At 37.8% G+C, this 27865-nt stretch overlaps 1 protein-coding gene across 1 annotated transcript in view; it reads right to left on the bottom strand.

Annotated features, from left to right (window-relative positions):
• LOC137502941 (uncharacterized) overlaps positions 1-27865 on the bottom strand; it is an 86632-nt gene that overhangs the window by 44796 nt on the left and 13971 nt on the right. Inside the window, exon 3 of the mRNA XM_068230160.1 lies at positions 9793-9895. Within this exon, the coding sequence (XP_068086261.1) occupies positions 9793-9895 (103 nt within the window). The remainder of the gene's footprint in view (positions 1-9792; positions 9896-27865) is intronic.

The raw sequence follows: 27865 nt of genomic DNA, 5'->3' as shown, positions 1-27865 counted from the left end.
AAAGAAGAGAGAGCTGCTTAGTAAGTATGTTGAGAAGGATTTTTTCTTTCTAAACAGTGTTTGATTTCAGTCTTGCAATGCAGTGTTCTACACCATTGAACTATAGTATGCGATTCTAGTTGTAATATGTCTTTAACAGCAGTGTGTGTTCAAGTCTAAACATGCATCACTGCAGCTATGCGATATGTGCACTGCCTTATGCATAAAATTGCATTGTATGTTCGATAAAGCTATGCCTTGACAGAGTAAGTAAAGGTAAAGGAAGTTATAAGAGTTGCTATCTTGCACAAGCTGTTCAGAATTCTAGTCTTTTTTCCTCTTAGAACAAAGGTATACGCCAGATATGTTGTAAACACATCAATCATTGTTCTAATCACATGTTGTATCGAGTACTGTGTTCGATTATATTCTTAATCACTTCTTTTGTAATATGATCTTAGAACAAAGGTATTCCTTGACATGTTCTTTTAAATTGTCCGCCACTACGATAAAGATAGTAGCACGGTGCTCTCTTCATTAAAGATAGCTGCTGTAGAAATTTTTTCAAATTGTCCGCCACCACATTTCAAAGGTAAGTAGCTAAAGAAGGCAGCACTGAGGTTACCGATGCAAGATGGCAGATGACAGTTGTGACGTAGAAATCGCCTACTAATACGATAAAGATACCAGCACAGTGCTCCCTTGATTAAAAAGGCGGATGGCAGCTGTCAAAAAAGCACATGGATTTGCTTCCAAACAAGAGCACGTAGAATTTTTCAAATTATCCGCCACCACATTTCCAAGGTATGTAGGTAAAAAGTGCAGCACGGTGCTTTATTGATTAAAGATGGCTGCTGTAGAAATTTTCAAATTGTCCGCCACCACATTTCAAAGGTAAATAGCCAAAGAGTGCAGCACTGAGGTTAGCGAAGCAAGATGGCTGATAAAAATCACGTGACTTTGTTTACTGATTCAGCTAGTAGCTAAAGAGTGCAGCAGTGAGGTTTGTGATGCAAGGTGGCGGATGACAGCTGTCAAAAAAGCACTTCGAATTTGCCGCCACCACATTTCAAAGATAAGTAGCTAAAGAGTGCAGCACTGTGCTCTCTTGATTAAAGATGGCGGATGACAGCTAACAGAACTTTTCAAATTGCCCGCTACCACGTGCTTAAGATAGTAGCCATAAAGTGGGCAGCTCGGTGTTCTGTTGATTAAATATGGCGGTTGACAGCTGTCAAAAAAGCACGTAGCTTTGTTTACTGATTCAAATCTCGCGCTAGTGAGGTTAACTTGGCACCACTGAGGTTTAGGCCCGTCAAGATAGCACCACTGGTGTTAGCAGTGCGTTGTTGTCGATGACAGCTGTAAAAAAGCATGTGGCTGTCAGAAAAACACGTGGATTTATTTACCGATTCAAATCTCGTGCTAGTGAGGTTAAGTTGGCAGCAATGATGTTTAGGCCCGATAAGATGGCAGCACTGAGGTTAGCGATGCGTTGTTGTCGATGATAGCTGTCAAAAAGCACGTAGCTTTGTTTACCAATTCAAATTTCCCGCGGGAGGAGGAGCGGGCCCCTGGGAAGGCCTCCCGGGAGGAGGCGGAGGAGGCCCCTGGGAGCCCGGCGGAGGCGGCAGAACTGTCCATTATATCTACTCATTCGAATGCCTAGAAAGCAGCCAGTAGTAAAGTGAAAGGGGTCAGTGCCATAACAAAACCAAACAGCTATGCAGCTCTACTATATATGAAACTTGAAATGGCGCAAACAGGAGCAGGATATTTAACGGCTTGTCAAATCGGGGCATTGCTACATGGAAGAAAGCCAACGTATTTATGGCATCAATGAGGAAACACGATTTGCTACTCGACTGGTGGGAAGCGCGAAAATGCTGGCGGAACTGCTTTGACAATTTCAATCTTGGAATTTCCGCATATAACGGTCCCTTTCCCCTGCGCAGTTGTCCCGTTCCATGGCTAAATGGTTGGCGTGCTGGACTTTCGTCACAGGGGTCCTGGGTTCGATTCCTGGCAGGGTCTGGAATTTTAACCATAATTGGTTAATTCCGCTGGCACGAGGGTTGGGTGTACGTGTTCTCTTCATCATCATTTCATTCTCATCATGACGCGCAGGGCACCTACGGGAGTTAAATAAAAAAGACCTGCATCTGGTGAGCCGACCTTGTCCTTGGACACTCCCGGCACTAAAACCCATATGCCATTTCATTTTACCTCCGTTGTTGAAGGTCCGATGAAGGAAATTGACGGTACTGAAGTCCAGGCTCTGCTAAAGGAAATAAAGCCAGGGAAAGCCATCGGTCCCGATGATTTCCGGCAAAGATTTGTTTTGTGGAATGCAGGAGTTGCGGCTAAAACAAGCTTTTCAAGCAGATCTCAAAAAAGGTCAAAAACCAACAGATTGCCAAGGGTATCCATTAAAAAAATAAAAAAATAAAGGAAGACCTGCCGATTTTTATAATTACAGCCCGATTAGAATTTTGAGGTATAATATGTTAATTTTCGAACAAATCCTCGAAAACAGGACGAGCGATTTAGCCAAACATACAACAAAGCTGGATTTGTGTAAAACTGAGGCACAACAGGAGCAATCCTCGCTGCATGGCTGTTAGTTAAGAGACACTGAAAAGAATAAGAGGCTTCATCTCAGACTTTCTGGACCTTGAGAAAGCCAGAATGCATGACATTACATCGTTGAGAAGTTGGGACCATGCATGTTGATGGTGATGATATAGCATGAGTAGATACATTTAGGTATCTTGGTTCCACAATCTCTGGTGATGGCCGACTTACTGAAGAAGTCATCTTAAGGATATACAAAACCTGGCTGAAGTGGAGAATGACAAGGAGCACCATTGCGATCGTCCAATGAAGTATTATCCCAAATCTATGATACCGAAATATTATTCATTCTGTCGTTTTCTACCGCAACGAATGCTGGCCAGCTACAGGTAAGGTAAAACACCAACTAAGCGTCATGGATACGAAGATGCTTAGGTGGAAGGCTGGCATAACTAGACTGGATCACATTTCGAATTATGTTACTAGGAAATATTTAGGCAGTGCGACGTATCCAGAAAAAATTCAGGAAAGCCGTGTGTGCTGGTTTGGGAAAATCTTGCGTGCAGAGGGCGATATATTGTGAAAGTCAGCGTATGCACAGGAAGTCAGAAGAAAGAGGCGCAAAGGACAAACAATACAGCAAAGGGCAGATACAGAGCAAACCGACATGAAGGCTGTGAGACTACATACAGACATGGCCAGAGACCAATATAACTGGAGAGAACGTACCACAACACTGGACACTACAAGAACATGCCATTCCAGAGCAACTTGCTGAGGAGGTAATATTGCTCTACGTAGAACCAAGGAGTCATGTTCAAGCTGCGGGAGGAGCACCTGATGACTTCCACATAACAGTAGGAGTCCACCAAGGCCCTGCTGTTCATTTTTGTGGTGGACACCATTACATCACACCGGCACACCTACGACATTTTAGCTTCAAAGATCTGCACAATCTCTGATGATCTGCAGCGCCAAACAGAAAATTGGAACAATCGACTAGCGCAATATTCCCGGGCCTCAATGGAAAGAAGAGAGAATGCACGACATTACATCGTTGAGAATTTGGAACCATGCATGTTGACGGTGATGATATACCATGAGTAGAGAAATTTAGGTATCTTGGTTCCACAATCTCTGATAATGGCCGACTTACTGAAGAAGTCATCTTAAGGATATACAAAACCTGGCTGAAGTGGAAAATGACAAGGAGTGCAGTTGCGACTGTCGGATGAAGGACCATCTCAAATCTACGATAGTGAAATATTATCCATTCTGTCGTTTTACACCGAAAGGAATTCTAGCCAGCTACAGAGGAGGTAAATCGCCAACTAAGCATCATGGATATAAAGATGCTTAGGTGGAAGGCTGGGATAACTAGACTGGATCACATTTCAAATTATGTTATTAGGAAATATTTAGGCGGTGCGACGTATCCAGAAAAAATTCAGGAAAGCCGTGTGTGCTGGTTTGGGAAAATCTTGTGTGTAGCGGGCGATATATTGTGAAAGTCAGCGTATGCACAGGAAGTCAAAAGAAAGAGGCGCAAAGGACGAACAATACAGCAAAGGGCAGATACAGAGCAAACCGACATGAAGGCTGTGAAACTACATACAGACATGGCCAGAGACCAATATAACTGGAGACAACGTACCACAACACTGGACACTGCCACCAGGCAGAACTAACACTAAAGAAGCAGATTGATGAACATTCTACTGTAAAAATGAGGTAAAATTAATGTTTTAAACATCCTAGCATTCAACTCAGTACGTTTGAATTATCTTCCCTAAAGCCTACGTCCGAAATCTATGCATGAACTATTTTCATAAAATAATGTTTGAATGATAGGACGCTTCTGGATAACGTGTTTAATTGACTGCATTAAATGTATTATATAGAAATATATATAACTCAACAAAAGAACAATTTCTGGATTATCTTTGTTATATATCATAGAAAAGGAAAGGAAAGATCCATCTAACCAATACAAATTTTATTGTAACTCTTAGAATGACAGTACCGGTTTCGACTCTTTACGAAGTCATCCTCAGCTGTACTATACCCTTACATTAGAGTTTGGTGTTATGCCTTGTTAAGTGATAATGTGTGACAGACGTTGACATATTACAAAGTGGCTAGTTATAAGCTAGTCTTGAGTATGTCTGATGACCTAAAACTCGTGTTGATCACCTTGTTAAAATATTAATCATATAACACATTAAAATGCTCACAACACTTGATCAATATACTTTAAAATAAATATGTATTGTTACAGTCCAAGATAACGGGTAAAAACACGTTCTTGAATGAATTTGTCATCTTGCGTTGTTTGTTGAATCGTCCAGCATTAGCTATGCTTGAGTTCGTATGGGGTACTTTTGTACTATTATACTTTGTATGAAATTTAATCACTTATCAGCTTACAAATATTCTAATATTGTTAAATATGTGTGCATTTGAAGGTGACATGTGCAGCCAAAGTTGTTGATGGTCTTGAAAGCGTAAAATGCAGTTCACTTTAGTGTGTAAAATCAGTTGTTGGTGGTGGCTCTTTCCCTGTCTATGACTATTGACAAATATCTGCAAAAAGCGAAAGGTAAAATTAAAATTAGAAGTTTTAAAAATATTATTCTGAAAGTGCCTGCTTGTGTGTTTGTATCATAATAGTTACTTACTGATGCTGAGTGGATGAGATGTGCACAAGCTGGCTGCCTGACGTGTACTGTACCGTGTTCTACTGGTGTTAGTATCTGTTGCTGTAAGGGGAATGGAGGGATGGGTGGGGGGAGCTGTCGTATGTGTAGGGGCGGAGTTGGGCGTGTCAGTCATCTACTCAAAAACACACACTTCTTACTCACAGAAACAGAAGCGACAAACCACACGATAACAAACCCCCAACTACCGACTGCAAAAGCTCTTCCGAAAATACATACAGACAACACAACGATGAGACCTATAGTAAATTATAGGACAAGCCCCACATAGAAGCTTTCACAATTTATTCAAAAATTTCTTTAAAAACATTACTTTTTTCAAGCTTACAGAACTGTACGTAATTCAATAGACTTCTTTAATAAGACTAAAGAACTGCAGATAGAACAATACCATTCCATAGCTCCATATGATATAACTAATATGTATCCGAACATTCCCACTAGAAAGAACATAGATATAATTCTATCCAATCTAAAAAATTACAGTAAATTAAACAACTTAGAGATTGAAGAATTCATAGCATTACTTGAATTCGCCATTAATAATAATTTCTTCAGGTTCCATGATACAATTTATCAACAAAAAGGCCTACCGATGGGCTCCCCTGCTTCCGGTATACTAGCTGAAATATACATAGCCACCTCGAGTATATGTCGATCAGTAAATTAGACGGAATTTTTTTTTTGTGTAGATTTGTTGATGACATTTCCTTCACCATTGACAACAGACAAACAAACAACAACACCATTATGGACAGAATAAACACCATAGACCCACACATACAGTTTACAAAAGAATCTGAGAATAATTGCAAATTAAATTATCTCGATCTGACTATTACCAGGTATGAAAATCATTTGACCTTCCAAATTTATCGTAAAGCCAATCACACATTAAATATGATAAAAACAGACTCCATCCACCCCAGTACCCATAAAAAAGCAGCATACCACAGTATGATCTACAGGGCCTTCAATATATGACTATCAAAATCCGACTTTAATGAAGAAATACGTTTGATTCAAGAAATAGCCAGAAAAAAACAGCTACAAGAAAGAAATAATCAATTCAATCATGCATAAGATCAAGTCTCGACCAAAAACTAAACTGATGAAAATTTACAAACCCAAGGAGGACTATGCAACTTTCACCTTCAACAACACACACATATACCTTTTGACTACTATTTTCAAAAAGCAAAATCATGAAATAGCCTTCAGGACCACACATAATAGCAGCAGAATCTTACATAATACCTAGAAAATCAACAATATTAAAAAATACCATTGCTTTGGAGTATACCGAATCAGCTGCAATAATTGCTCAACAAGTTATGTAGAACGTAACGGTAGGAATTTTGCTATCAGATAGATTGAACACATTAATGCCGTAAAACACAACCATTTTTCTGCAATAGGTCAACATATGGACGAATACAAACATAGTTTTACGAATATACATAACGATATGAAAATACTAAGCACAAACCCCAAAGGCCCCTTGCTCAATATAACAGAAGAATTATACGTAACACTGGATCAATACACTAACCCTAATTACAATATTAATGAAATAACCAAAAATACCAATATCATATTTAATAAAGTTATCCCCATTGCAAAAAATTACTATCTTAAAATAGTCAAAAAACAACGTCGGACGCAAACCACAGCGCAGATGACTGGCACGCCCAAATCCGCCCCTACACATACGACTGCTCCCCCCACCCATCCCTCCATTCCCCTTACAGCAACAGATACTAACACCAGTAGAACACGGTACAGTACACGTCAGGCAGCCAGGTTGTGCACATCTCATCCACTCAGCATCAGTAAGTAACTATTATGATACAAACACACAAGCAGGCACTTTCAGAATAATATTTTTAAAACTACTAATTTTAATTTTACCTTTCGCTTTTTGCAGATATTTATCAATAGTCATAGACAGGGAAAGAGCCACCACCAACAACTGATTTTACACACTAAAGTGAACTGCATTTTATGCTTTCAAGACCATCAAAAACTTTGGCTGCACATGTCACCTTCAAATGCACACGTATTTAACAATATTAGAATATTTTTAAGCTGGTAAGTGGTTAAATTTCATACAAAGGGTAATAGTACAAAAGTACCCCATACGAACTCAAGCATAGCTCATGCTGGACGATTCAACAAACAACGCAAGATGACAAATTCATTCAAGAACTTGTTTTTACCCGTTATCTTGGACGGTAACACTACATATTTATTTTAAAATGTTTTGATCAAGTGTTGTGAGCATTTTAATGTGTTATATGATTAATATTTTAACAAGGTGTTCAACATGAGTTTTTGGTCATCAGACATACTCAAGACTAGCAGCATATAACTAGCCACTTTGTAATATGTCAACGTCTGTCACACATTATCACTTAACAAGGCATAACACCAAACTCTAACTAATGTAAGGGTATAGAACAGCTGAGGATGACTTCGTAAAGAGTCAAAACCGGTACTGTCATTCTAAGAGTTACAATAAAATTTGTATCGATTAGGTGGATCTTTTCTTTCCTTTTCTATGATAGGCTATATAATAACTATCAATATGGAACATAATGAAACTAATAAATCAAAATTATCTTTGTTAATCAGGAGTGACAGTTGGAATATCCGGTGAAATTCTGTGGGTACTAACAAGTCAGTGTATTCTAGGCTGAATGGAATTTCACAATTCATATTCCGGCTTACATCCATCATAGGTAGCAGATCAGATCAATGAATTTATTTTTAGCCCGATCAAGTCTATGAATATGAAGACCATGGAGGAGTGGCACAAAGTAGTCAGCTCTGGGCCATGTGACACTCGACTCTTTACAAGTGGAAGGAAAATGCAGCACTTAGTGGTTAGTTCAGGACCATGTGTCTCTACACAAACGGAAGTTAACCTCACAACTAATTGTTTAGCTCAGCAATACGTGTCTTTCCAAAAGTCAGCAATTAGGATATTTTATGTATCTTAAAACCTGTCCTTATGTCTTTCAGGACCAAATTGATACGGCATATCCCTTAGACATTTGGAAAGAATTCATTTAAATTGCTACAAAATATTTGTAGACGGCTGAATTGAGAGTTAGGATAACACAGCAACAGATGTGGGGTAAAGTGAGAAGCAGAAGATACAGTAAGATCCGGTCAACTCAATCCTTCAGAAGCATCTAAAACCTCTGATATACAATGGACTAAGCTACATACACAATGGACTGTCCCCTGCCTTCTATACCCAGACAAAAGAATACACACAAAAGGCTTGTCACTTTGCCGGCTTGAGAGCACCTCTGCACAAGATACATTTAGGGAGAACAAAGCTAAATTAAACTCCAACCAAAAATAGTAATACGCATTTTGTGTTTGAAAAGTATTCAAAGAAACATTTTTTCTTCCCACTAGTTGTGAATATACAGTAGGAACAAGTCAATGTGTCACATAACAGATGAGAAGACTCTAACCACCCACAAAACCAAATAAACCATTCATAATTTCGGCATTTCCATCAATAATCAGGTTTGAAGTCAATCCTTAGGCTATGAATAGCCATTGCAGAACCTCCCGATACAAGGGCACGCTAAGAGCACAATGCCGAGCTTATACAATCATTTCCCAGGGACTATCAAAGATCGTTCCACACAGTAACCAACAAAGGTGTGAGAGCAAAATATTAATTAGCAATTAATTCAAAAACACTACGGCTTTAAAAGTTTGAAAACATGATACACCCTTGTATTACTCTGTTATGTCACAGATAAGAAGAACAATTCAGAAATGATATTCTAACATTACATCATTATTTACCTACTACTATGAGGTAATAAATTCACCTAATTGAAGAATTCTGGAAATTTTTAAGCAACCTGCACAAATTTTAATCTGATCTTATAGCTGCCATTTGATTAGTTTATAATTGTGTAAATGTGTTTGCAAACAACAAAGTACAAGCAATTGACTGACAATGAGCACTAAATTAAAAAGTAGGAAATGGCAACAATCAGCAAGTGTGACCACAACACTGGAACAAGCATAAATTCAATACCATGATATGTTTATAAGCTTATAACAATCTGGAAGTTTTATTAGAAAACTATGATATCATAGATGTAGCACTAATGAACTGAACGTTTCCTTTCCATGACTCATTATCTGCTTTGGCATTCACAAATAGAAAAATTCGACTTAACGCAATATAGGACTGCGGGCCCCGTGGTTGCTTAAAGTACTGTAAACAAAAACACTTCAGAAATATCTAGATCTACCGGATATTTTTTGTAGATATATATTCAATAAAACTACATGAAGGAACAATGAATCTGATCTTAAAGTTTGTGAATATTTTATGTAATTTTTAACCAATAGAATTTTAAAATATTAGTGTTTAAATGTAACCTTGTAAAGAAAGAATTAAACTGATAAAAATGGTCAGTTTCAGATGTAAAACAACCACTACTGAATACAACTGTATACAGGTACAAAATATTCCATATTGTACAGGCTTCACGGTGTACATACTTTGTTTCTTCCTTGATGTACGCCAGCAGCTGATCATCAGTATGTTGTTCTATGAATATTTCCTTCTTATTGTCTTTGGAAGGCTGTAAGCATAAATAAGAGAAGTAGAATAGAGAAGGAAAGGAATAAAAATATTAGTATATTGACCTAAACAAGAAACAGCTGAGAAAATGAATTTCAAAATCACTTTAATTACAAAAGAGGTGTCTACCTCGGTGGCAAATGGTACACAGGAATACATTATTATCAAGCACTAAATTTTAAATTGACAAGAGAAGAAGACATTTTCCTAAAATAGAGTGTTATACAATTTACACTAACAATTTAATCACACACCCCATCCTTAATGAATTTAAATTATTTACAAAATTCTACTCATAACATCTTGTGTACTTACAAACATAATCAACTCATATACAGTGTGTGGAATGACTTTAAATAATTCAACGCAAGTGCTACAAGATTAAACTTTACATTGCATGTAAATTTTAGCATTGCATTTAAATTGCATTTATTTTCTTTTTTTAACCCTTTTTGTAACCTAAGAAGCATAACGACATGCTGCATATTAACCAGAGCCCTTTTGCACCATTTTTCAGAGAGTGATAAGAGAGACAAGAACATGAAAAGGTACATACAATAGGATGGCAGTAGACAAGGAAGTGATAGAAAAGGAGGAACATGAAAGGACAAATACTATCTCCAAATCCTCACCCAATACTATTCCTTGCTTCTCTATCTCTATCTGTTGATCCCTATTTCCACACTGACTAGCTATTTTCCTTATCCTCTTTATTTCACATTCCCCTGTTCCCATCCTTCTATACATCACTTGACTTCTTATCTCTTTGTTAAATTCCATGTTCCTATTGTCCCCTTCAAATTTGGCCCATACTATGCATTTTATTGTGTGTTCTTAACAGCTGATTACATTCTTTCATTGGGAGAGCAGTCTTAAGTTTTATTCATGAATAGCTGTGTTCTCGGTCAAAAAGTGCTTCGACCGGCTTTGGGGAGTATGCAGACTATTGATTATTCCAGCCTGGCGATCGATAAACACATGGTAGTAATGTGACCAGCATGTCGGAACTCGCTAGGAGCCCAGTAATTTCTAGAAGAATTACACCCCATCGCGGAACGCTAGTGCCACACGTCCACAGCTGAGGGAATATAAGCTTGGAAAAATGAATAAAATCTCTCTTTAACCCTGATTCTGTATTGCCACAGATTTTTGCGAGCTTCGCAGTTAAGTTTTTTCATCGAGCTATTTATTCGACGTGATCATACTTGATAAATTTTCTAAAGCTGTCTATGACTGTTTCAGCCACCATCGGAACTTCAAGAAAGAAGAGGACCTTTACAATTCACAATAACCAGCTACACCAGGATGCCTCGCCTATCCTCAAGAGGAGCTAATCATTCACATATGGAAATGGACTTTGCTGTAATCATGCCATGCTAAATGTAGGCACATTCTAACATGAGGGAGAAAACGACCAGGACGACCTGCGACATGTGAGCAGATTCAACTACCTGGGAAGGGATCGAGTCTCATCGCAAATTTAAGTAAACTTTTGTAACATAGTTACTGTCCATCTATGTGAAAGTAGTATGTGCCTCTTCATTTGCATTACTATTTCTATTAGATCAGTGCAATTTTGCAATAATTTCATACTTCATTCTTCTGGTGTCATGGTAGTGCTGGTACAGTGAGTGCGAATGTTATTTGGATTCTAGTAGTGTAGTTGCCATTTAATGTCTTCCGAGATTATTTCTAATTCCCTTCAAATGCTTAAACTTAATATTTAAAAGTAATGGAGCTCCCGGATAAAATATAATTTGATTAAACAATTCCAGATTTATGAACTTGTGTGGAAATAATTTTCGTTGTGCCTTATATGATAAATTTCACTGTGCATTTCATATTATGCATTTCTGTGTATTTGTGCAGGATAGTGTCATTGAATTCAGTATTATGTAGAATTAACAATCACCACTAATAATATTAATGATAATAATAGTCATAAATTTTAAGGCCAGGTTAAAATAAAGATTAATGGTCATGAGTGATAAATATTTGCTGGTCTTGTGAGATATTTGATGTATGCCCTGTTGATGAATTATGAGCCTGGAATACAGCGATCCTGTGGGATTAATTCGTAGATTATTTGTAGAAGTATGTGTTTTGCATTACAATGCGTTCTGCGAATTTCGAGCATTTGTTAAGTGATATTTATGGGATTAAAAAATTAATAGGCCCGTACTATTTTAACCTCACCTGAACAAAGTTTTTAATAATATAATAATTTCATGTGGCTATTTCTAGCTGAGTACAGCCCTTGCGAGGCAGACCCTCCAATGAGGGTGGGCGGCATCTGCCATGTGTAGGTAACTGTGTGTTATTGTGGTGGAGGATAGTGTTATATGCGGTGTGTGAGTTGCAGGGATGTTGGGGACAGCACAAACACCCAGTCCCCGGGCCATTGGAATTAACCAATGAAGGTTAAAATCCCCGACCCGACTGGAATCGAACCCGGGACCCTCTGAACCGAAGGCCAGTACGCTGACCATTCAGCCAACGAGTCGGGAATTTTTTATAATAATTTATCGTGACTCATTGACCACATGTCCAGTGACATTGATGTTTAAGCTTAATAATGTGCGTGATAATTGTTGTCCATTTTATTCTAACTATCAATTTGCTGAATATCTGTGATCGACGTTGTATTAATCCTGCTATTATCTCTTTAAACGTGATTACCAATATTCAGTCACGTGTCACTGATTGTCGGACGTAATGATTTACCAGGAACTGTCGTCTCACTATTCTATTTATAGGATTATGATAATCAGAATCTAAAATTAAATTCTAGAATTCGTTTGTAAATAATATAAATGAAATTTGTGTATCATATGTGTGAATGAGGAGAGAATGAATTAGTTAGGAATATTTTCTCTCGTGATTTATTAAAATGTGGTTTTGACCTGACCGCGTGTTCACCACGGTGGGCTCAGGTAATTCCGGCGTTGTTTGTGCTCATTTATCTTGTTGAAATAATTATGTTTAGTGAATCTCATTATGTATTTAAGTAATGTTCTACAATGACGTGCCATTAAAAATGAATAGGCCCGTACTATTTTAACCTCGCCCGAACAAAGTTTATAAAATTTTAGATATTGTAAAAAGTCATAAATTAATTTCAATCACATTTTGAAGGATTTTCAGGAAAAGAATGATAATAATGCCTGTGAAGTCTTAAATCAAAATAATTATTTGAAATTATATTAAAATAATTCTCGAGAATGCAATTTAATCTAGTTTTGGTCAGAAATTATTTCAATATCAGTGGAGTTTATCCATAATTAAGATAAAATTATAATGTAAAAATTCTCAGTGTTATTTTAGAGATTTTCATGACTATTATCATTTATTATTTTATTAATATAAAATTTCTTCTTTTTCTAAGTTGAAAACATGCTGTCGCGATAGCCAGTTTCTGTTAAGTTCATGGTTCAAAGAAGTGACGAAGATTTTCACTCTCAACAATTTTGTTTTCTTCAAGCCAGATGAGGCTAATTTTTATTTTTATTTACATTTCAGTGTAATTCAGGCTTCGATGAACAAGGACCAGAGAGTCAGAATTGTATAAAACTGTCCTATGAGGCATAACGACCTCAAGATTTTGTTGTTAAATTATGTTTAATTATTAAAATTAAAATTCAGGAAACTCAATCCTCAATCGGAAGCCATATTTTGGTCATGTTTAATTATTGTTTAAAAGAGTGCTATTAACAATAAATGTCAAACCACATTTTTAAATTGTTTGTTTTTTCCATTTTTGTCACTCCTATTCCTATTAACCGCTGCCAAAAATCAGCGACGCCAGTTAACGAACGGTCCACATCTGGGACTCTCGTTCACCGGCTTAGCCTATCCGGGAAATAGGGGGCACTATATACCTTCATTCCCAAAACACTTCACTGTAATAGCAAGTAATCCTACATTATTCGTACCTTTTTACCAACAATTGGACAATACTTAAATCATAACTACAGAAATATCCATCATCATTCTCTGTACATCACATTAAGACCAAAAATTCACTCAATGTTTCAATTAATCAACCATAAAACGCATCAACACACACTGGTGAGCACTTTGATTGTTTATCAGATGTTTATGTTGAAAAAGATTGTGGCAATTTATGAAACAACTCACTTGGTAAATTATGTCTTCCTGTAAGTAAACATTAGCCAAAATTTGTCCCCTTGAATTCCAACTTATCTTCATGTTGTGACCTTTCCTACATATAAAGATGATGACTTAAATTTATTCATCAACTAATGTCATTCCAAGCCATCCCTCGATGACATTTCAGAATATACTGCTTAGTCGAACAGCTTGTCTCATTTCTCCAAGCCTTTCCAGCCCAAACTTAGCAAAATCTCTGTAACACAACTCTTTTGTCAGAAATCACCCACAAGAAATGGAGCTGTTTCTGTAGATTATTTCCTGTTCTCTAATCAAGTAATCTTGGTGACGTTCCCATACTTTACTTGTGGCCTTGCTGGAGATTTACGTGCCCTCTCCTCTAAAACCCCTCAATAACCTCAAAATCATATTAAGAGATATGTAAATTTTATTTTCAATCCCGTTTATCTGATTACCACAATGAAGATCTATCCTTATTATGAATGCCTAGGTACTTACAGAGAACCTCATGAGGAACTTCACCCCTTCAACAGAATAATAAAACAGAGAAGACTATTTGTGAAACACACAACCTCACAATATTGTCAAGGTCTTTCTGCAGTCACTCACAATCCATATCTCTGATTCCAGTTAATTATTCATATTGTGTACATATGAAAATAAACGTCCCAACATACTACCCTATGGGACCCAATCCCATAGTTTTTATAGGATCAAATAAACTTCACATACTCTAATGCTCTGAGTCGTATTTTCTAAAATGATAGCCACCCATACAGTCACTATTTTACCTTGACCAATTGCACTTATATTTGCCAGTAGTCTCCCAAGATCTATCGTATCAAAAGCCTTAGATAAGTCCATCATGACACACTTGACCTCCTGAATATAAAATATCAGCTATATCTTGCAGGAATCTACAAGATGAGCTTCAGTGGAATAATGTTTTCTAAAACTAAACGACCTTCTATCGAACTAGTTAGTAATTTTTGTAATATGCGTATAATGTAATCCGAAAGAATGAATTCCGAGAGCTTCCATGTAACACCAGCCAAGATGAAGTGTGTAATTATAGGCATTATGCTTATCACATTTCTTTATACACAGGGTCTACTACCCCAATTCTTCATTCATTTGGTATAGCTGCTTCATACATACACTACACTAATCAATACATAAACATACAAGCACTAGACAATTAAGCACTACAGATTTGGTTCTATATCTCAACCAACAGACTTTAGTATATCCCCAGAAATTTTACCAATCGCAGCAGCATTTCTAGTTTCAAATTCGTCTTCTGCTTTGAATCGTCCTTAGCTATACTGCTAACAATAAGAGTTGGCGCATTACATTTCTTAGAGGGAGGTCCTTTCACTGCCTGCCAAGGAGGGATAAAGGGAGTGGCTGTGTGGTTGCCATGGAAACGAGTGTGGGGCGACTATGGTTGCCACGGAGATAAAACTTAAGGGCAGCTCGTCTTGCTGGGAGTTGCCAAACCTGTCACTGTCACTGATAAGAACCTGATTGTTTGTATGAGAGTCATCGCAAATGGGACGACACCGCCTGGCCAGGTAGTCTACAACAGATCACAGCGGTCAGAATGAGGGAGGGAACAAGTGAGCCGGAAGTGACGGGTAAGAGCATGTAGAAAGGAATGCTGGAATGTGGCAACATCGTGAAATGGCACGTGCAGTGCTCCTCCCTCCAACCTTACCTGTCAGACGCCAACTTTAGTTAAGTCTTATTCACAGGTACTTAGTGTCCCATAACCAAAATGAATAGAACTAAATATTTGAGAATTTTAATATTTCCTTAACGCTAAATGCGAATTTTGCCCTATTTTGAATTATGTGAAATCGAATATACAAATGCATTGCTCTTATCGAATAATTTTCGGGACTGGAAATTTCTTCTGTTACATGCGTGTTTATGCTAAATCGGGGTCACGCAAAATCGGGGTGGTACTGTAATATGAACTATGTTATTGCTTCACTTACATCAGGAACAACCTATATCAATAGGCCAATAAGCTCTTCAAGATGTCAGAAGGTTATATTTATAATACTTCAGCAAAATGCAAATTTCAATTATGTGTATTCCAGATTGGGTAACGCAATGAGAATTGCTTATGAACACACGAGATGCTCTTCAGAGGACAGGTGATTTCCAGATGTTGACAAGGAAGTTATTCGTCACTGATAAAGTGCTGGAAACCACTTTATAGGAACCAAATTGTGAAATAGAGACGGTTTTTGTACATAAAGAGAAAACCCACAAGCCCATTTCTCCAATAGAGCTTGAAGCATTTTCAGGTACGGTATGTACGATTTACGCAATTTTGTAACAGCAGCAGTTTCTGTTTGAGAATTATGGAATGAAGCAGATGGTCGTCCTATCCTTCGAGCTACAGTATCTCTTCAAGAGTTCCAAATAACCCAGTTTTGAGGTTTGTAATATGTAAGACAGACCAGCCCTAAGAAGTAATAACAAGTTAGCAGCAACAAGGAATGTCTTTGACATGTTCATTTCACAACCACCTGAAGTGTTTGTTCCATACGAAAATACAACTGTGGATGAACAGAAAGTTCGCTTTAGGGGAGAATGCCCTTAGGCAGTATTTATCTACCAAATGAAGAGGAAATTATGGTTCCCCTCGGATTTGGACACGCTTATGTATGCGCCGCTGAAGTTTACAATGGTAAACCAGTAACCTGAGAGAAGTGAACCCAGGAACGAATGTTTTATTGAGACTTTTCAAGCATACTGAGGGAACAGGGAGAAACGTCACTACAGACAATTTCTTCACCGACTTCACCCTGGCTAACGAGCTTCTGAAAAAGAACCAGTTTTAACTTTTACTGCATTGTTCTTTCTAAAATAACTGATCGTTACCTTTCCTAATGGAACATCCCTAGAGACTTGCTGATCCCATTTTCCACACTCCTCAATCAGACCAATTCCCAGGGACTCAACTTTTCATGCTGCATTAAATAATGGTTTGGAAAACTCAGGAAAACTAACCAGTTGTCCAAAACATAAAATTGAGATGACTCTGTGATGGATAGGTTAGTATAATTAGAAACAATAGATAAAAGGTGACCGTCGAAGAGACATATGCAAGTGCTGGCCAACAAGGGATATACCGTGGATGGTACACAGGCGGAAGAAATAAATAATATACAAGAAGTCAGGAAGATACAAGGACACTAGTGGATGAACAAGAATTGGCTACTTATTGAAAGACAAGACACAACAAGTTACAAAGAGTACAGCACAAAAAATATCAAACCATATATCACAACAAATCACAAAGAAAATATTACAGAGATCAGTGAGAGTGACACTAATATTTAAAACTGGATTAATGAAAGAGAACAGACGTGCAATATCGTAGAAAACAAAGAGTAGGAGAAGGAATTAATGATCAGCATTTTCAATTACATAATCTTGGCATACCGTTGGTAAGACTATTACACAGTTCAGGAATGGAAAGAAGTTTTTGAGAGAAATGACACACAGAAAGTTCATGTATATAAATAAAATCTTAATGACAGTGTGTCTGTACATTGATTATTTTGGCGAAATTTAGATACAGTTATCCGTTTCAGGTGTAATAATGACCATCTGCATATATTTTAGCTTTGGTGTCTGTTTGTTTGTTTATCCGTTTGTTTGCTTGTGTGTCTTTCTATAACGTGAAAACTACTGGATATATTTCCACCAAACTTCATATTTAGAATCCACTTGTCGTTGAGTAGGTTTTAGTTTAAATATTGTTTCTAAAGCCCTGAACTGATTCGGGGTTTATACAAAACCGGAACCGTGATTCTGCACTCCCTCGAAATATACACAACCAAACTTAATGGAAATCTACCTGCCTTCACGGAAATTAATTCTTAACCTTTTTTCTCATATGCATCATTTCGATACAAGGATTAATAAGGGAGATATCATTAATGTTAAAAATGTTCCCAAATTTCAACCCATTCAAATATCGTAACTCAATCGAACCCATAAATATGGGAAATATGGAAAAAGGTTTTAATACCAACATGTAGAGTGACAAAAGGGACGTCTGAGGGTGTAAACTGTTGATATGTTTTACCGTTTAGGAGCAGTAAATCTCGAAATGAAGGTTTGCACTGACAAATATGCCCATGCATATCTGTCAACTATATAAATATAATCGTAACCACCGTGTGTCTGTACATTAACTATTTTGGCAGAATTTCTGTACAGTTATCTGTTTCAGGTGTAATAATGACCATCTGCATATTTCTTAGCTTTGATGTCTGAGTGGCTTTTCGTCTGTTTGATTGTATGAGTTCTTATAACTTGAGAACTACTGAATAAATTTCTACCAACCCCGATATTTGGAATCCACCTGTCCTTGAGTAGGTTTTAGGGCCAATATTATTTCTGAATACCTAAATTTACAGGGGGTCTATCCGAAACCGAAACCATGGTTTTGAACTCCCTCAGAATATGCACATCCGAAATTAATGGAAATCCATTTCTAAAACTTTTTTCTCATGTGCATTTTTCGACAGGAGGATTAATAAGTGAGATACCATGAACGGTCAATTTTGCAGGTTTAGACAAGCGGACATTGCACAAAAGGTGTTGTACGTGCAGCAGATTTCTTATCTATCTACATACGAGTAAACAAAACCGTAATGACTGTGTGTGTCTGTACATTGACTATTTTGGTGAAATTTTCGAAAAGCTACCCGTTTGAGGGGTAATAATGAACATCTGCGTATTTTTTGGGGTAGTTTCCTGAAATTCCCCATTTTTAACCCCCTCACCCAAAATCCAGATTGCGGCATAATCTGCCAGACCAGCAAGAAAATTAAATTTGTAAAAATTATGTTTTAGCCTGTAACGGATGGAAAACTTCCAAGATCTTTAAATTTTTCACTTTTTATCCCCGAATAATATTGTTACATGGAGGCAATTTTAATGATGATGCAGACCTATGTTTTGAGGTATTTCGTGGGATAAACGGGAAGTCCTATCACATAACAGATGGCACCATCTCCTGTCAATTTGGAGTGATCTTCAACCTTGGTCCTATGATTTTTTGTCGTATCTGTATCCCTTATACGTTAGATTTGTCTCTATTTCTCGATTTTAATTAAATTTGGACTTTTACATGCATAATTCATACATTCAATCACTTACTGGAAAGATAGAAAAATTAAACTCTACACGAATATTGGCCCACCTAGTATCCATATGCAAGTCAAATGCTATGTCACATAATTATACGAAAAGCAATACAATGTAAGATACGAGGTAATCTTACACAAATTTCACCCTATTCAATGTTTCTAACTCAGTCTGACCCATGAATAGATGAGATGCGAGAAAATATCATAGGTCCAGCCATTAGGCCACAAAATACTGCGGTTATGTTACAATCCTTTGACCATATAACGTACCGTTTAGCAGCAGTTAATCTGATAATGAAGGTCTGCAATATTGCAACCATGCATATACTTTCGTATGTCGATCTATACATATTCATTGATGTCGATTTGTAGCGATCGAGAAAGTGTGCGTCAGCTATTGTAATCAGTACTGCCCACACCAAATTTGACTGGCAGTAGGAATGGTGTCCTTCTATAATTCCTGTGGAACTGGCATTAGTAAGGAGGGCCTACCATTGTAATGAATACTTCACTTCTCGAGTTGACTTGCAGAAGGCAAGGGAGCATACAAATTTGTTCAGAACTCCCGTATCTGACGGTGTTTGGCTGTAGGCCAGGGTGCCCTCCATTATAAATTAAGGTAGCCATCTAAAGTGTGACTAGCATTAGGCATAGTGGCCTGCTATTTTGCTGGAAACTCACCAACTGTGTATGACGGGCAGTAAGCTGGCATCGGCAGGAAAAAGGGCTTGTCATTATAATGATAACTGCACAACTCAATTTTGACTGGTAGTAGGAAAGTTGCCTGCGATTATAATAGTAACTCCTCAACTGTAATCTGTCTGGAAATAGGATAGGGGGCCTGGCATCGTAACAAAAACTCCCCAAATAGGTTGTGAACGCGCAGTAGTCAATGGAGCCTGCAATTATAATATAAACTTCCCAACTTGATTGCGAATGGCAGTAGGCAAGAGAGCCTGCCGTTATCACCAGAACTCTGCAACCCACACTTTACGTTGGAAACATCATATGGGAACCTCCCCATGCTATTTCTTGGATAACGCTAAGCGACATGCAATTTTAAAAAATCTTGTTTACTGCACATACAGTATTTACTTCAATATCCACATACAATGTAGAATACCGTAACGAAGCACAGTGTGCGCCATATTTGCTAACATCGAGTGAAATCATAATTATTTTGTATTCAGCGCTTTAAAGAATGTCACATCACTACGTATCAGGCAGTGTGCGGAGAAGCAGGATCCGCAAACACTGGCGATGCCCACAATTGGCGAAAAAGCGTGGTTCATATAATCAATTTGTACACAGCGAACAAAATTGTCAATGCCAATGAAACTGCATGTTTTATGCAGAGCTCAAACTGACTTACCGTTTTACAGGAGAGAGGTGCCAGCTGAGTAATTGTACAAAGGTGGGAGTCACTGTAATGTGTTGCAATGCACACGGAAGCGAGACTTCATGGGAAAGTTCGGTAAGGCGAGAAGTTTTAAGGGCGTCGGGCACTTTCCGTGCACGTACAAAGCATCCAAAAATGGAAACAGCAGAGTAATCCAGAAAAGTGCTTTTTCTGCCTTTGCATGAGGTTTTGTTTGCCAGTGATTTATTCAAGTGCATTATTTGAAAAATGTAAATGCACCTTGTTGGATACATTTCGGAAATAGTTTTTTCTTGACATTTGAAAGGTTTGAACTCTCCTTTAAACTCATGGATAAATGGGTCTTAGAATACCTCGTGACGGGCACGGGTTGGCATTTCTGAATTATGAGAGAAGTGCCATGGTGGGAAATTGTACAAGGATATTCACTGTACGGTGTTGTAATGTAAACGGAAGCAAGAGGCTTTCTCTCGACGTCATAGGAAAGTTTGATAAGCCACGAAATTTTGAAGGGGATTATTTATTTTCCGTGCAAGTACAGGGCATCTAAAATGGAACAATACACTAATCCAGTGAATAAAGGGCTTGCACAGGGAGGCCAACATAGATTTCTCTTCGTCTTTGGATCATGCTTTTTTTCTTTCATTGCGGGAGTTTGTCTGTCAGTGAGTTATCCAAGTGCATTATTTGAATACTACTAATGCACCTTGAAAACATTTTTGGAATAGCTTTTAATCGATGGCATCTAAAAGGTTTAAACTGTGAAACATGGTTAATTCCATGCAGTAACGGGTCTTAGAATAATTTTTGACGCGTCAAGTGTTGGCATTTCTGATTTATGAGTTGACGGTAAATTCAAAATCACGTAATTTGAAGACAGATATTTGTGTCTCAACAACTTTGAATTTACGAGGTTTTACTGTAATTATATAGACCAGCTGAAGAGGGGAGGTACAGGAGAAGACATGACACATGGCACTAGAACTGCTGAGAGCATCCATGAAGAGTGTACAATCTAAAACCGATGATGTCATCCATGTTTGACGCAGATAATCAGCTGACTGTAGTCCCGTAGCTGTGGCAGTGGGCGCATATCAAATGCGGAGAAGAATGCAACAGTAAATGACGAATGCGGAGAAGGTGAGTTCATAATATTAAAAAGTAGTCAGTTGTAGCTACCTACTAAGAAGAAAGGAAGATAAAAACTAAGGCTTATCAATTTCTATTCTTACGCCACCTATATAACGAAATTGAACTATTTTGGACAATAAAAGAGGAGGACAACACCAACTTTGTTAATCTAAACAAATGGCAATGCAGCATGGTGAAAAACATGGCCATGAGTCTTCATATGACCGAATATAAACACAGTTTACATCAATAGAAAGGCAATTGACCATTCTATGAATATTACACAAAGGCAAATTAATGAATATACTTGAAAATATCTACATTGAGATTGAACAGAAACGAAATCCCAGTCAGAATATTAATGAAATCATGGAAAATAAAAATATATTATTTAAAGAGGCTACCAAATTAGACTCATCTAGAAAAACCATCAAAAAGGATCCCAAAAAATAACCAACACACCGCCTTCCGATTAACTCCACCCTACACAACATTCCCCCTACTTTCCCTTCCGTTTCCCCTAGCCTATCACAGCGCCACTCCTCAGTTAGTTCCACCCTACACAACACTTCACCCGCTTTCCTCACTTCACCTACCTCTCCTTCTGATATTCCCCGCCCACCGCAAGTGCTCACACACGTACACAGAACTCAGTCAGTTAACGAGACGGTTTAAGGGAGGACGTCCAATACATCACGATCGACTATGAGGTAATCAACTCCATGAACATACATTTTTGCAAGGTTTTCTCCTTTAAAATACCCTCCTTTTCACTTATTCCCTTCTCGTCTTAGACTCATTTTAATACTCCAACAGCAACTCAACTTCAACTACAGTTGTTTTATCAAGAGTTCCCCAATAACTATACGTTAAGAAAATATTGTATATCTCTAATTTTATCTTCAGGACTAACAAATATACACGTCTCCAACATAAAAGAAGAACCTTATCGCCGATTTTACTCCGTCACTTGGACACTGACTTGTTGAAATTTTAACCAACATGAATGAACATTTTATTTTATCATCATAACTATCAAATGTGTTTTAATTTTCATGCCATTTTGTCAAATCTCTTAGCTATTGTATCATCATAACTATCACATGTGTTTTAAATGTCTTGCCATTTTGTCAAATCTTTCAGCTGAAGACGTTCCATAATCAGAACAAAATATGTCCTAGAGATTAAGCTGGTTTATATCATGTAATTAATAAAACTATTATATAGAATTGATAAGTATTGGAAGGTGGGAACCTACTTATAACTTAACCTTAGTTGTGTTGAGCCAATACGGGATAAAATATGAGATTATAAGTCACAATCAAGACTGTGGCACAATCTGCTAGACGAGCTAGAAAATTGAAAATGGGAACAATTAAACATTTCAGCCTGTAACTGATGGAAGACTTCCAAGATCTTTAAATTTTTGACTTTTTATTAGCAAAGAATATCAAAAGATGGAGGCAATTTTAAGAACAGAGTAGACAATCGTTTCGAGACATTTCACGGCTAAACGGTAAGTCGTATAACAAACCGGATGGCACAATCTCAGTTCAATTTGGAGTGATCTACAACTTTGGTCCTATGACTTATTGTCGTAATTCTATCCCTTATGCGTTAAATTTGGCTCTATTTCTGGATTCTCCTAAATTTTACACTTTGTACACGTATAATTAATGGTTTGATTCACTTATAGGAAAGATAGGATCATCAAATTCTACATGAATATTGGCCTACTCAGTAGCCATATGTGAGCCAAATTCTATGTTTGAACCTGTCGCATAAGTATCTGAAAATAATTCACTGTGTGTAAACCTCACACAAATTTCCCCCCATTCAAAGTTTCTAAAACAATCTTACCTTTAAATAGATGAGATACGATGAAATAACATAGGGTCAGCCATTTCGATCCCTAAATGAGGCCAGAAGCGTCTTATCATACAATCCGTTTTTCGATATGAGGCACCGTTTAGAAGCAGTTATTCTGTAAATACACGTGAACATGCATATACTTCCGTATGTCGATCTACATTTATTCATTTAAGTCGATCTAGAAAGGGTGTGTCTGACATTGTAAAGAATACTTTACAAATCAATGGTGACTGTCAGCAGGAGCGCGTCTGCTGTTGTAATCAGTACTCCCCACATCGACTTTAACTGGCAGTAGGAACGGGGTCCTCCTCCAACGACTGTGTACCATTGTTATGAAAAATTCCCTTCCCGATTTGACTAGCAGAAGGCAAGGGGGCGTGCATTACATTCAAAACTCTTTTTACCTGATTCTCTTTATCATTAGGTATAGCTACCCCCTTGCAAGGGTGCCCCCGATTATTAAAAAATTTACCCATCAAAATGCGACTTACATTACGCATAGGGAATTGCGGTAGACAAGTGGACCTGTCGTTATCATGACAACTCTGCAACTGGCACCTTACATTGGAAAAAATGTCTGCGGACCTCCCTGTGCTTTTTCTTTTTTTTTTTGCTAGGGGCTTTACGTCGCACCGACACAGATAGGTCTTATGGCGACGATATGATAGGAAAGGCCTAGGAGTTGGAAGGAAGCGGCCGTGGCCTTATTTAAAGTACAGCCCCAGCATTTGCCTGGTGTGAAAATGGGAAACCACGGAAAACCATCTTCAGGGCTGCCGATAGTGGGATTCGAACCTACTATCTCCCGGATGCAAGCTCACAGCCGCGCGCCTCTACACGCATGGCCAACTCGCCCGGTGTGCTTTTTCTTGGATAACGCCAAGAGACATGCAATTTACTTCGATATCCATATACAACATAGAATACCGTAGCGAAGCACGGGTACATTTGCTAGTTATAACTAAAAGCGAGCTACTGTATACTAGTGTTGAATCCATACATTTCGGGACTACAGGAGAGAGATCATCCAAACTTGGTACACTTATGACTTACTATCAGGCGACAAATTCGTGGAGGTACGATGAGCATAGTACCCCTACCAGGAGGTGAGATGTAGATATAAGTGAAAATAGTGTCAAATCCATTCTTTTGGAGGTCCCTGAGATGAATAGTGATGGTCTAGAATTTTTTTTAAGTCCAAGTTCAGCCTCCTTACGCACAGGGGTGAGAAAAAGTGAAAAGAAAAATATCCAAAATGACCGAGATAATGGACGTATGTATGTATGTTCCAGCATAAGTCTCAACAAAAATTGGACTTATTGTCTGGAAAAAAGTATTTAGAGGTTGGAGACCCCTAGCCCCTAAAAGACTGATATTTTGGTCTGATCCATAGTAGAGATTTTACTCTCCTACAATAGATACAAGACCAACCTCACTGGAAATTGAATAAACTTGATGGAAATCCATTTCTAAAACTTTTTTCCTCATGAGCATTTTTTCAACAAGAGAATGGTCATAGCTCAAATGTGTTGTACAAGAAGCAGATCCTTATCTATCTATATAAATAAAATCGTAACGCCCGTGCGTCTGGGCATTGATTATTTTTGCAAAATTTTCACACACCTATCCGTTTAACAGGTACTATGACCATCTGCACAATATTTAGCTTTAGTTTCCTGAATGTCCTAAGTTTCCCCCTTCACCCAAATTCAAGATTCCGGCAACATCTGCCATACGAGCTAGAAAATAGAAATTATAAGTTTTAGCTGGTAACCGACGGAAACCCTCCAAGATCTTTAAATTTTTCACTCGTTATCCCTGGAGAATGTCAAAATATACAGGCAATTTAAATGACGGAGCAGACCTTCGTTTCGAGTATTTCACAGCTAAGTGGAAAGTCCTATCACAAAAGGGATGGCACAATCTTGGTTCAATTTGGAGTGATCTACAACTTCGGGCCTATGACATTTTGTCAAATCTCTCTCTCCCTTATATGTTGGATTTGGCTGCATTTCTCGACTGTTAGTAAGTTTTGTGCATATTACACTATATTACATAGTTTGACACACTCAGAAGAAAGATAGAGTCACTGAATTTGGCGCACATATGGACACGACCAACGGCTGTATGGGAACAAAATTTCCTGATCCTAGCTTCCACACAAGTATGTGAAAAATAATATAAAATGTTAAAAATGTACCCAAATTCACCGCATTCGAACAACACAACTCCATCGAACCCATAAATAAGGCAGATACGAGAAAGTGTTTTCAGACCAAACACGTAGACCAGTTTGATGGTGCAAACCATTTGTTGATACCATCAACTGTTCAGGAGCAGTAAATCACTAAATGAAGGGCTGCATATACAAACTTGCCCATGCTCACCTGTCATCTACTGTAACGACCGTGTGCCACTACAATGACCATCTTGGCAAAATTTCCCTACAGTTATGTGTTTCTGGTGTAAACATGACCATCTGCGTATCTTTTAGCTTTGGTGTCTGTTTGTCTATAACTTGAAAACTACTGGACATATTTACATGACACATCATATTTAGAATTCGCCTGTCCTTGGGTAGGTTTTAGGGCCAATATTGTTTCTAAATTCCTAAACTGACTGGGGGTTTATACGAAACCAAAAACCATGATTTTGCACTCTCACAAAATATACTCAGCCAAACTTAATGGAAATCAACCTGCTTCAATGGAAAACAATTTGTAAACCTATATTTTTTCTCATGTGCATCATTTCAATACGAGGATTAATAAAGGAGATATCATTAGCGAACTGTTTTCTGGTGCAAATCCCACTGGACTCACCTCAAGAGTGGCTGCGTGTAAAGCGTATTTCTTATAACTTTAAAACTAATGAAGATATTTCAACCAAATTTTTTATTTAGCTTCCACCTGTCCAAAGGTTGGTTTTAAGGTCCATATTCCCAGATTGGACTTAGGGTTTATAGGGAAACAAAATTGTGATTTTATTCTCCCACAACATATACAATACCAGCCTGACTGGAAAATGATAAAACTTGATGGAAATCCATTTATAAAACTTTTTTTCACATGGGCATTCTTTGACGGGAGGATTAATAAGTGATTCTGCAGGCTAGTTCCAGGCGACATAGCCCAAATTTTGTTATATGTGGAGCAAATTCCTTATCTATCTATCTGTATAATAAAATTGTAACGACCCTGTGTCTGTGCATTGACTACTTCGGTGAAATTTACGTACAGCTATCTCTTAAAGGGGTTATAAAGACCATCTGCACAATTTTTAGCTTTAATTTCCTGAGAGTCCTACGTTCCCTGCCTCGCCCAAAATCAAGATAACGGCACCATCTGCCAGACGAGCTAGAAAACACAAATCAGGCAAAATTATGCATATTAGCTGCTAACCAACAGAAAAGTTCCACGAGCTTTAAATTTTTCACTTTTTATACCTGAAGAATATCGAAATATGGTGCCAACTGTGATGATGGGAGCAGACCCTCGTTTCAAGCTATTTGGTGCCTAAATCGTCAAGTCCTTTCACAAAACAGATGGCACAATCTTGGTTCAATTTAGAGTGATCTACAATTTTGGTCCTATGAACTTTGTAGTCTCTCTCATCCTTATATGTTAGATTTGGCTGTATTTCTCGATTCTTCCTCAATTTTGTGCTTTTTATAAGTATATTACATAGTCTGACACACTTAACACTAGGTTTACGGCAGCGGTCAAAATGATCGTTTTCAGTTTTGTTTTCTCTATCACTCTCGTTATACGGTTAGACCATACAAACCCTTCGGTGGCTTTTAACCGTATTTAGTGTACTTTTCGGCACATAGCTTCAAAAACCCATAACTCCTTTCTAGTTAGCGCTATGAGGTCATATACCTACTTTTACCGGGCGGTCATTTTGACCGGTATTGTAGTAGCTACCCCATCAGAATTTTGTGGCATTCATTTAGAACGGGATATCACTCTAACAAGCTGTTACAGTGTACTTTATTGCCATAGTATAGGATAGAACTTACTGTTGTGCTGCGATGGGACAGCCGATGGCTCTTTTCAAACATGATACAAATACACTGACAGGAAAATACAGTCAGTATTTGTTCAGTAATGAAAGACAGGTGTGCAATCGTAATGAGCAGTCAATTGTCATGTTCACTGGTTACAAACATTCAAAATAGATTTCCCGATTGTAATTCCCTCGAAGAAGCATGTTCTCGCGTAGTCTGCAAATGGATGCCGAAATTCTGAAGCATAAGCATATAATTTCCCCATCACAATCA

This window comes from Anabrus simplex, chromosome 13 (assembly GCF_040414725.1).
Source record: "Anabrus simplex isolate iqAnaSimp1 chromosome 13, ASM4041472v1, whole genome shotgun sequence".
In the NCBI taxonomy this organism is placed as follows: domain Eukaryota; kingdom Metazoa; phylum Arthropoda; class Insecta; order Orthoptera; family Tettigoniidae; genus Anabrus; species Anabrus simplex.
This window is presented reverse-complemented; position numbering and strand designations above follow the sequence as displayed.